Source organism: Heliangelus exortis, chromosome 3, assembly GCF_036169615.1.
Source record: "Heliangelus exortis chromosome 3, bHelExo1.hap1, whole genome shotgun sequence".
Classification (NCBI taxonomy): domain Eukaryota; kingdom Metazoa; phylum Chordata; class Aves; order Apodiformes; family Trochilidae; genus Heliangelus; species Heliangelus exortis.
In genome coordinates, this window is record NC_092424.1 from 70,691,837 (window position 1) to 70,703,988 (window position 12,152).

At 40.7% G+C, this 12,152-nt stretch overlaps 1 protein-coding gene across 2 annotated transcripts in view; it reads left to right on the forward strand.

Moving 5' to 3' along the window:
- The first annotated feature begins 234 nt into the window (after positions 1–234).
- Positions 235–12,152, forward strand: part of PDSS2 (decaprenyl diphosphate synthase subunit 2) — a 114,678-nt gene continuing 102,760 nt past the window's right edge. The window contains exon 1 of one of the 2 annotated variants that reach the window (XM_071741225.1): positions 235–713. In XM_071741225.1, coding sequence (XP_071597326.1) covers positions 487–713 — 227 coding nt within the window. In that variant the 5' untranslated portion in view covers positions 235–486. The remainder of the gene's footprint in view (positions 714–12,152) is intronic. The other variant, XM_071741226.1, reaches the window with a different exon arrangement.

Sequence of the window (12,152 nt, forward strand, 5' to 3'; positions counted from 1 at the left end):
CCCGGCACCGCTCCGGGAGGCCACAAGCACAGAACGGAGGGGAGAGGCAGCAGCCCTTTGCCTAGGACAAGCGCTAAGGGTGAAACACAAGGCGGGGAAGTGCCCTGTCAGGCCTCAGGGTTCATTTCCCAGCACCCGGGTCCCCCCCCCGCCACTGCCCCTTTCCACCCCGGCACCGCCGCTGCCGCCAGGTGAGGAAGAGTGGCGTCCCGCGCTTTACGGCCCGCCGTGTTTTGCGACGCTCAATATGGCTGCGCCCATGGCGCAATGAGCCCGCTCCGGTCGCCGCCGGGGGGGACGCGGGTAGGCAGCGGGGCTGCTGTGCGGTCCCTCCGCCCGGGGCTGAGCTGCCTGCTGGCGGGGTTGTCCCTCCGGCGGTAGGGAGCCAGGAGAGGGACTCATCCGCTGCCGCTCGTTCTGTGGTGCCCCGCCGGGGCGAGTAGCGGGCGAAGAAGCCGGCACCGGGGGAGGGGAAGGGAAGGGGGGATGTGGGGCGCTCTGCTGCGGAGCGGGGGCCGCGGCGGCGGGGGGCTGCGGAGGTTGGTGTCGGGCGGCCCGCCCTGGAGCCAGGTGGTGTCGGAGGCCGAGAAGATCGTGGGGTACCCGACGTCCTTCATGAGCCTGCGGTGCCTGCTGAGCGACGAGCTCAGCAACATCGCCATGCAGGTCCGCAAGCTGGTGGGCACCAAGCACCCGCTCCTCGATACCGCCCGGTAAGCGCCCGGCTCGCTGCCCCACGGGCTCGGAGGGTGAGGGGGCTTCGGGGGCCCCTGGAGTCCCTTAGAAGGCCGCTCAGAACGTGCTGGGGGTCTTGGGCCGAGGTGTTCGTCAGGAGTTGGGTCTGGGGGCATTGGCGGTGGTCGGCGTCTCTTGGAGGGCCCCGGGGCGGGTGGGCGGATGGGGAGGGGAAGGTGTGGTGGCCCCGAGTGGCTCTGGAGGTGACATAAGTGGCACTTCCCAAGGGAATCCCGGGATTGAGCCCGGAGGCTTTGCGTGGGTTTGCTATCAGCTCCGGGATCTCCCTTCCCTTGCAGCAACAGGTTTTTTTATCGGTTATCCACTGTCATGCAGAAGTTACCTCGTTGTAATGCCATGTGCCGCGGGGAGTTTCCCCATGCGATGAGCAGAAAAAAAATTAAAAAAAAATCCCTCGGTCATGGAAGATCTCTGTCAGTCTCACGAACAGTGAAATGTTTATTAAGAACAAAATGTCAAGGAAACCAATGGAAAAAAAACAGAGCAAGTAATCAGCCTAAAAGCTCAAAACGACTCTGCTCAGTGTTTTGTTACTAAGAGCTTTAGAAAACACTCCCTGTTTAGGAATATCCAGCTGGGAGTTTTTATATACTGTTGAGATATTTAGGGTTGCTAAGCTGATTATCCACCCTTCCATTTTTAAGGCAAACTCTTGGAAGACTTGCATTCTTTCCAGTAAGCAGAAGTTAGGATTATTGGGTAGTGTTTTCTTGGCCTGTAAATCAAGAACTTGGTTTTTTTTTTTTTTTTTTTTTAACAACAAAATACTAGAGGCTTAACAAAATGGGGGGGGAAGGGTTGAATATTGTGCACTGTATTCCCAGTATTTTTTAACAGCGGTAAAATGGAAGTTAGCATTTTTTCAAAAGAAATGTTCTGCTTTTAAAGAAAAGTTGTAGTTGTGTAGTGGTCTTTGGCCGCTCCATGATTATGGTGTGGTGATATGACAGAAGACATGAAGGCACAATCGATTGCTGTGCCCAGTCAGAATTAGTTTATTGTGTGGATACTTATATAGTATCCCAATATCTATTGATTGATCCACAGTTTGCACCTCGAAGTGCTTTTTCTATTAACATGAAACCTTATCTACCTGTTCCCACCGGAGGCACCTGGTACCAGGACATAACATCTGTCAGATGGCAAATTCCTTAAGTTATTTGCAGCTCTTTGTTCTTCAGGGTCAGTGAGTGGCAGGGAATCTGCAGCACTCCTCAGTTCAATGCAGGCCTTCTCCTCTGCTGTTCTCCTAAAGTGATGGAAAAAACATTATTTTTTTTTTTTTTTTGAAGCTCTCTGTCTTTAAATTTGGTTGCCTTGAGTGAACAAAAGGAGTACCGGGGACAAACATACCTTTTATAAAAAAAAACATTGTTTTCTGGAAGAAACAAATCAACTTATCAATAAAAATGAAAAACAATTTACTTTAGAAAATGCTGGTGGAGAGCATCTTGTTGAATTGTTATAAATGCAGGTTGTGATATGAGAATCTTATACTTTTGCAGCAGTTCACACTACAAGTATCATAGAAAGCTGCAGTGCTAAAGTGGTAATTTAATGTTAGCCTCAGAGTATATGTTCTATGTGTAGTAGTTGCTGTTTTATTTGTGAATTAGATTTACATACAGTATTTTTGAGTGTGGTTGGAGGTTTTGTGGTGGGGCTTTTGTTGTCTCAAGTGGGTTGCTTTGGGCTTAATTCTGTAAGTCTACTGATTTTGGGATGCCTGTAGGAATACAATCATGCACACGATCAGCAGGATTGGATCCACTAATTTTTAAAATTCATATATGGTTCAGAGTACACTACTAACCAATGTGTTATTCTGGAAACAAAAGTCAGTATTTATTACCATAAACTGAAACCACATGTGCTTATTTTGGATGTTTTTATTTGTCTTAACTGGTAATTCCAAAGGCTTTGTTGCAGATGCATTTTCAAATGGCCTTGACCTTTGTTTTATAAGAATACTTTATTTCCTTCTGACAAGTTTTAGTATACCTATAGTAATGCACAAATTGTACCTTACCTTGTTTTGTGCTATGATTTCTCATAAATGTGACTTTTGACCTAGGTTTTTTAGTAATCTTAGTAATATCTTTCTGAAACTTGGCTGTTGTATGTTTCACTGTAGATGTGATAGATTTTAGTTATCTGAGGATCTGAGATCTCTGTCATCTGATTTACCACAGCAGTTCAGGAAACAGATCTTGTTTTTTCCAGTACTAGATACATGTTTTAAATCTCTGGTTCATTAGCCATGTTTATAAGTAACATACGTTTCATGTTATGTGTTCAGGCAAATGTTTTAAAGTATGGATATCTAGAATACATTCTTTGATTTGAAAAGCTTAAGTGAAGATATGTTCTGCAACTCTAATCTTTCAGACTGTGAGTGCATAAATACTGTATAGATCTATTAAGTACTTCAGCACTTAGGAGATTTTTCTGTTTGTGAGAACATCTGAAAAATCTGTGTAGTAAAATTGATTAATTGCATGTGCTGTTTCTCAAGTTTCTACTAATTTATTTTTGAGCTTGCAAGTGGTGGCAATCAAATTATGATTGCTTGCTGTAATCTGTAAGAAATATTCATTTTCTTTAACCCTATTTGACTGGTGGTGTTTTATCATCATCATTTTTTGTGCCTACACTCCCTTCCTGTCTAAATGCTTTGCTTTTGAGGTGTTCCTTAGACCATTAGGGGTTTCTTGAGCTTTAGTAGGAAACCTGCTTCATCTGTGCAGAAGAGGTTCTGAACTGAGACAGCCAAAGACATAATTTCCACCACATTGAAAGCCCGTGGTGTAACAGGAGTGCTGCTGAGCACTTCAAACCTTCTGCTGAGCTTTGGGTCGCTGCTGTTGCAAGGCAAAGCCTGTGCTGAGAGCCTTAAAGGAGGCAGCTTAAAGGTAGCTGTCCTCCTGAGATGGGACATGTGGAGGAACAGCTGCTGGGGCAGTGTACATTGCCCTGATGATCCCAGCTATTTCTTCCTCTCGTTTGGATGCAGTGGTGACAGCAGCTCCTGGGTTTAAGTGCCTGCCATGAATCAGGACTGCAGCAGGTGTTCCTCTGGGGTGAGGTGTGACCCCGATGCCTCCTACCAAGCCTGTGCCTGGCCAGCAGCTTTAAATCTGTGAGCTTATTGCTGACTCCACTTCTGGGGAGGCAGAGACGAATAACTGAGCCCTTCGGTGGGGGATTTGGGAGTTCAACAGTATGTGTAAGAAAGTCAAGTTTATCTTATTTTTTTATTTTCTTCAAGTTTCTGGTTTCTTAAGTCAGCCACATGAAGAGAACATCCTCAGTGCTAGCTTTGCCAGGCTTGTAAGAAAGTACAAAATATGAGGGAAAGTTTACATTTCATTTTAGAAAGGCTAATGTTTAGTGGTTAGCAGATCCTTGGAAGCTGGGATATCTGGATTATATTCACAGCTGTGCTTTTGGCTCTCTGACTAGGGCAAGTCACTTAATTTTTCATACTTGCATTTACTTATCTGTAAAATGAATAATGTAGCATCTGTTTTCTGGAGGTGTTACACTTCATTCATTAAAGTCTGTATTGATCGCTGAAATTTTTTTCACTGGAAAATTATGCATAAGTAATATTAGTAAAGAATATTTTAAACAAATGCTATCATTAAATTGGTATTTACCTCTAATGGATACTCTGGAAATCTGGAAATAATGGAAATCTGACTGCCTCTGGACCTTTCTGTTTGTGGTACTGTGGGTCACTCTATGGTTCTTCAGAGCTTTCATTTTTCTTCCCCTGTAATGAAGTGTTTTCATCATCTACTCAAAACTAATATTTAAATTTTTTGCTCTTCAGGCTCTGTTAGACCAAAGGAAAATTTTTTCAACACATGAACGTATGACCTCCTTTTCAGTAGGGAAGCAAACAGATCTTCAGTCTTCTCTTTCCCCTCCTCTCTAGGCTAGCATCCATCCTTTTTAATATAGGAAAGAATCTGTAACTGGCCCAGTGAACTACTTTTCTCAAACACACATTGTTAGTAAAATTTTCTTGATTATTTAGGCTCCCTTGAGAAGGGTATAGCTTGCTGCAGATTGTAAACAGTAAATGTTATGGCCAATACATCACTTTTATAATATCACTAAATGAAATGGAACACTTCATACACCTAAAATTATTATGGGATGCCATTTAGCTCTACCCATTCTGTCATTAGCATGTGGGAGGAATGATTATGTTTTAGTTCTGTCAGAACTGTTTGTTGGTGATAAATGCTTAGGTAGACTTAGTTACAGTTTTCCTGGATTATTACAGGAATAAAAAGTGTCACTAGACCAGGTTTTATTCTGTTGCAGCCTTCTCTGTGTAGATCTCCAGCCATTTTAAGCACCAAACATAATATGCAATGCAGGCTAGCTTCAGGATTACATGCTTTTTGGTTAAAATACCTGATAATGTTGGTCTCCTTATGGCTCTGTTACCCCGTCAGCTTGAAATGCCTTAGTTCAGTAAAATATATCTTGAACTTTGGGTGCATTTGTCCTCCTAGGTGGGGGACTGATTTCAGCATAGACCTAAGGATTTTTTTCCAGCTTAGTGTTGATGGACAAATGTAGATTTAGATTGGATGTTAGGAAAAAATTCTTTACCATGAGGGTGGAGGAAAAATGGAACAGGTTTCCCAGGGAGGTAGCTGAGGCCTTATCTCTGGAGATATTCAAGGTTAGACTTGATGAGGCTCTGAGCAACCTCATCTAGCTGAGTGTTCCTGCTTACTGCAGGGGTGTTGGACTAAGTGACCCTTAGAGGTCCCTTCCAACCCAGTTTATTCTATGATTCTATGAATTGTTACAGCCAATTTATATTTTGTCTTAACAGAATCATGACCTTAAAATTATCCTTATTTTTATAATGGTAGATGCTGAGACTGAGCAACTTTTTAGTGTTTCAAAAATTAATTAAAAAATTAACTAATTAGGTGTTTTTATGGGCGGGAAAAGTGTAAGTGTCCATTTATTTGACAGTGGCAAATGAGGTAACTTTCTCTTAAAACAGCCATCAGCTGAGTTCTCAAAGTGAAAAGCAGAGGGTCTGGTCAACCTACAGCTTGTAAAACTAATACCACAATCTTTTAAGTTTTACTGAATTGCTTAGTCTGTAGCAGACTTTGGGGGCATAAAGTCCCTCTTGCTGTTGCTGCATCAGAAGTTAGAACTTATTTGTATTTATCAAGTTTTATTATTTTTAAAATCTGCTGTAATGCTCTGTAAAAAAATCTTTTTGTGGTAAAGAGATGCAATTTTTATAATTATGGTCACTGCCTGTGAGGTTGGCAGTAAGGTACCAGTTGTTTCATTTCCAATGTCTAGTACAGAAGTTCATTTGGCTGCCTGGAAGCACAGGCTACCAAAGCTGGTGTGCAGATCACCTCTGCAGAAAGTGATGTCAGAAATGCAGAAATATTTTTCTTACTTGATATTTTGATACTACTTGCAAAATTACTGTATAATTGGTGGTTGTAGAAAGTTTGCTTTTGTTTGTGAACACTACTTCCCAAAGCATTTTGTGTAGCTGATGGAAATGGAGGTGCTTTCAGGACAGCTGCAGTTGAAGAACTGGAGTTAAATTCTTGCTTTGGCTCTCCCCATCAAGAAGCTTCTTTCATTCAAGAAATACTGGTGTGTCTTACTTAACTCAGTTTTTGTGAACATCCTTGTGTCTGTTGTTTTAGACTTGAGTATTATCTTCAGAAACTTCCATGTGATGTGTCTCGTGTTGGTGCTCCCTAGAGATTTCTGTTAACATACTCACCATGGAGTATTAGACACCAAAGATCAGTTTCTTTTATATTTTGGCTGAACGAACTCCCAAAGAGCAGTAAAGTAAACTTTGGCAAGTAAAAAGACATGGAAGTTAAACTGCTGTAGATTCATGTTTGGACTGAAACTTCCTGTCAGATTCCTTCCATGTTATTCTTTGTACCTGTGGCCCTCGCTGTGATTTTCAGTTAGTGACCACTTAATATTGTCCTGTATGGTTATGGGGAAGAGAAAATCCATTTCTGTGGATCACACTAATTCTTTATGCTGTGGTAAGGTGGAATGGAATTAATAGATGTGTTGCTTGTTCTTTTCTCCAAATTTTATGGGTTTTTTTCTCTTCCTGCATAATTTTCACCAATGTATGTGTTTTAGTAGTTTTCTCCACCAGCAATGTTACATTCATGTACTTAAATGTTCATATCTGTCAGTTATCACTGCTCTTTTCAAGAACTGCCAGTAGACTCCAGAAGACAAGTCGCATCAGAATTTGTATACTTGGGCTTGAGGTTCACAGTTCCTCCCAGCCTGTATTTGTGCATGGGATTGCCTTGATCCATGTGCAGAACCTTGCACTTGGCCTTGTTGAACTTCATCCAGTTTGCATGAGTCCATCTCTCAAGCCTGTCAAGGTCCCTCTGGATGGGATCCCTTCCCTCCAGTGTGTTGACTTCCCCACACAGTTTGGTGTTGTCAGCAAACTTGCTGAGGGTGCATTCAATTCCACTGTCCGTGTTGCTGACAAAGATGTTCAAAGGCACTGGTGTGAGCACTGACCTTTGAGGAACACCACTTGTCACACATCTCCATTTGGACACTGAGCCACTGATGACAACTCTTTGGATGAAACCATCCAGCCAGTTCCTTTTCCAATGAGGGGTCCATCCCTCAGATCCATATCATTCCAGTTTAGAGCTCAGAATGTCACACAGGACAGTGTGGAATGCTGTGCACAGGTCCATGCAGATGGCATCTGTTGCTCTGCCTTTGTCCACTGAGGCATTACATGACCCCATCATAAAAGGCCACCAAATCAGCCAGGCAGGACTTGCCCTTAGTGAAGCCGTGTTGGGTGTCACCAATCACCCCTTTGTTATCTGCTTGCCTTAGCAGAGCCTGCAGGAGGATCTGCTCCAGGATCTTGCCAGGCACAGCGGTGACACACACTGGCCTGTAGTCCCATGGATCTTCTTTTAGCTCAATGGGTCTTCTTTTAAGAGTAGCAAATCTACAGGCTGCAAATTAAAATCTAGGCTGCAAATTAAATTAATTTTTATTTGAATAAGCATTTTGGGAAAATCATTCTCATTTTAATATCTGTGTTGAATCCAGGTTTCTGTGCTAATGAGGAATGTATCACTTCAGCATGTATGGTGGTCTTGGTAATCAAGGTATATTCAATAGGTGATAAAGCTGTTTGGGATTTTCTGGTAGAATTATTTACAATAGAAATTAATACTCTGTTCTGATACTGATAATTTCTAGTATGTTTTTTAGGGAATAGAATTCAGCAGAATTTCGTCTACCACACATTCTGATTAAGTGAAGGAAAGATGTTGGGATTTCTTAAGCTTAGGTTTCAAGAGTGTGAAAAAGAAACTGAATGTATAATGAACAGATCCAAGTGCCAGTCAGTCTTAAGAGGTTGTAGTATATCACACAAAGAGCAAACTTGGTTTTACCTAAGCACACAGTCGCCTGAGCGTCTTTTAAAACTAAAAGTAATTTTTAAAGTTCACATCTCGTCTGCCTTCGAGTACAATTGAATTGTAACACGTGTAAATATTGAATACCAAGTTTAGTGTACCAATGAATGACTGTTATGTCAATGTTTGCTCTACACAGGAGTACTGAATAAGTGGAAACAGTTTCAAAATAGTTATTTCCCTAACCGGGAAGAAGGTTATGAAATACACCTTTATGTAAAGTGCAAATGAAAACTGATGTCACAGAGTAATCAAAGTTATATTTGGGTCACTGGAAATGTTTTTTCATTCATTAATTCTTCTATTTGGCTATGATAAGTTAACTTCCTTGCCTTACAAGAATAAGGGGAAAAGTACCTTTCCTAGGGCTTTTACTAATTCTGAAGTCTGTATTTTGTAGCTTGCAAAAACTGTTCTCCCCTACTGAAGATATTTTCCCCCTCTGCTGCCTTTTTTTTTTGATGTTGCCTCCCAATCAACTTTTCAACTTGTTTCAGAGATCCTGGCAGTGGTAGGAGACCCCATTAGAAGTCACCATGAGCATTTTCAGAACTCCTCCAAAAACATGGGCACCACTGTATCCTCTACACTGCCTTCGTAACCTATTCAGGAAAATAGTTCACAAAGGACAAACCTAAGCTGGAGAGTTGGATACCTACACTATTGCTTTCTCCTCTGGGGTGGCAGACCTTTGTCTTCAATTATTAATATCTTTCCTTTACCCCACATCTGAGTGTCTTAGTTTCCCTCAGGGTAGGCAGACTGTCTGCAGTGCTTGCCCTAAAGGAACTACTGCTAGAGACAAACCTGACAGACTGCAAAGGAACACCATGAATTTAAAAATTGGATCTATTACAAAAATTAAGTTTAAAATTTGTAGCAGCTGTTTTGCTGTCCTTGAATTGTCCCTGCCGGTTCTCCAGCATTGACAATCACTTTAGCTTATTTTTTTTTCCTTCTCTCTTGCTGTGTGAAAGTCATTTAAGGAAAGAAAAACTGATCATACAGGAAAACTGATGAGTCTCATTATACATGAGTGTTTATCAAACAAATGACGTAAACTTGTTAGATTTTACTAACAATGATAGGAGGGGCTTAGAAATTTGCCTCAATACCTTATTCCTAAACAATTACCAGGGGCTCCAGCATTTACATTCTTCTTTCTTGGTTCTTTTCCACTTAAACTACACATGATGGTTGTTTCCATTTTGCTTTCTCTTTCCTCCTGTTTCTTTCTTCAACATAGCACAAGTTAATTCTTACCTGTAGCCTAGCCTCTCTTTCATTTTGGGGAAAAACAAAGAGAGACCTATAGGTCTCTGTCTCTTAAAAGAATGAAAGCACATAGTAAACATCTAGTTTGTTTTGTTCCTTTTTTCTAACAAATTGGGAAAGAAGTTATACTTAAGAACTACTGATTCAGCTTTATTTTTCTAGTTAAAAAGCATGAACAAACAGTCCCCATAGCCTCCATCCCCAATATGTTTCAAAAAGTATTCCTCTTAGAACATGCTTTCTTCAAGATCAAGTAGAAATTATTTTTGAGTATTTGTTACTTAATTCTATAAACATGAATTTATGTAATAGCTGCCACTAACATGCTCAAAAATAATTTGATAGGATTTGAATTTAATAAAAAATAAGAAAACATTCCCACTAACAATTCCATTATTTTTTTCCAGATCTTCATACTCATGTGGCAGACTTGCTGAATTGACAGCTACCTTTTTTCATTAACTGCCTGTTCAGCACACCTCATGAAATAATTGTGATCAAAGGATTGATACATCTTCATGCTATCACTGGTCCTTAAAACATATTATGCGTTGCACCTTTAAAAAAAACAAACTGTATTTCAGTCATAAAATAGGTCTGGGTCTATAACAAGATGTGCTTGTGTAGACCAAATAGTCCTGATTAAGGTAATTTGAGAGTAATGGTCTGTGCCAACATGCTTGTGTCTGGTTGTCATCTAAATGATTAGCCAGTAGCAGAAGCACCATAATTAGTTGATTTGGTAAGACTGCTTTTAATCAAACTTAACAGAAAGTTCAAGTTGTTAAGAGCTAAATGGAGTACTTGTTAGGTCAAATGCATAAGGCAAGGCTTGGTGATCACAACTGGAAAATCATCTCTCTTTTGTACATTTGAAAAATTACTGTGCTAGCATGTAAGTCTGTTAATGATTTTTTTTTTTTTTTGCCCCCAGAGATGCATTGTGTTCATGTTAAATTAGTGTTGAGCTTTAAGACTGAGTATGGCAGAGCCACGGTGTTTTCATATATTGAAAATTCATATATTTTCATAGAAAAGGGTTTCCTGTGATGTGTCAGTGCACTTGGTGTGCACGTTTGTTATACAGAGGATTTTATCCCAGTAATCTTACTGTATTTCATTACCAGCAACATTTAATGTTGTTTGTGAAGATGAAGGTATACAGTGTGCATATTTTAAAAGGATTTCAGTGATGTTAATGCTACACTATGGGGTTCATATTTGGATCATTCTTTTAGAAGTCAACTTCTGAATGTATGTCTGTCTGGTGTGATATGTCTCAGTAATCAAAAATTAATCTAGAGGAAAAATGTGTTGTCTTGTGGAGGTGAAGCTGCAGTGTAAAAGGCCACTGTTGTCTGTTCCTAATCCCTTGTTGTTGAGACAAAAATAGGAGGGAAAGTGGGTGTATACTCCATGTTTGGTGATCCACAGGAAGAATTTGTCACTTTCTGATTATTTGTAAGTTTAGATAATATGGGTATCATTAGCAGGTTTTGCAAGGAATCACATCTCATCAGGAGGAGTCATAGTGCAAGAAGTCTGCTTTCAGGAATAAGGCTCAGAAGACTTGAGGAAACTTGAAGTGCAGAAGTCTTTAATGTAATCATGGGGGAAGCCCTTCTTCCAATGCACACTTATTCAATGAATGGAGGGCATTAAGTGAGTTTCTATTACTAGAATTTACATTATATTTATGTGTCTTTTGTCCTTTACATAACTTAATAGAACCAAAACAAACAGTCTTGCAAGCTGGAAAGTAGGAAATGAGTCCATTAATGACTATAATCTGTTGTAGCAACCAAATTTTAAAATAGTCAAATTCCAAAATGTTGTGACAAAAATGACATCAGAGGAAAAAAGAGTATTAGGTGTTGTGTTATAGCAACAGAAAAACAGACTTGTTTTCTGTTTGTGAATCACTTGGCATTATACTGCTGCCTGTGGATTTTGAGGGAGCTGATTGGGGGAGTGTATGTCTTATGTGCACTTTGGGGAGTTGGGAGGAGGATGTATTTTTTGACCATTGTTTCTGTGACACTTTGAGAGAGCTGAAGATTTGTTTCCTGTTTTGAATTTTTATTTTTTCAAACACAATATCAACAGAATGTTCCCCTTATTTGCCTTTCTACTTCTAAGTCTGCAGGAGCTTCTTTGAATCTTTTGGTACTTTTACCGGGGCTTGTCAGAGAATGATTAAGCTTTAGTAGCAGAATGTTATGGATGAATCTTCAAGAGTTGTTTTGTTGTTGTTGTTGTTGTGTTTAGGTTTTTTGTGTTTGTTTGTTTTAATTACACAGGTGCATAACATTATTGGCAGATGCCAGCCTGTAGTGTGAGGTTTCAGTGTGTTCCGAAGCAGCAGTGGGATTCGGAGTGGGTGTGCATGCATCCTTCTGCTACCTCCTGTGTTCTCTGGGCTCTGAGCTGAGAGAAGCTACCTGGGTGGCAAGGCAGGTTCACTCCTTACATCATCTTAATCAAGTGCCAGCTGAGACTGTGGAGATCTGTTGTAAGGAATCAGCTGGTGACCACAGAGTGTGTCTCCTAACTGCATAGCACCGTGTCAGATTCAGTGTGGACCCAGAAATGGGTTCTGTCTTGCACCACCTGGGC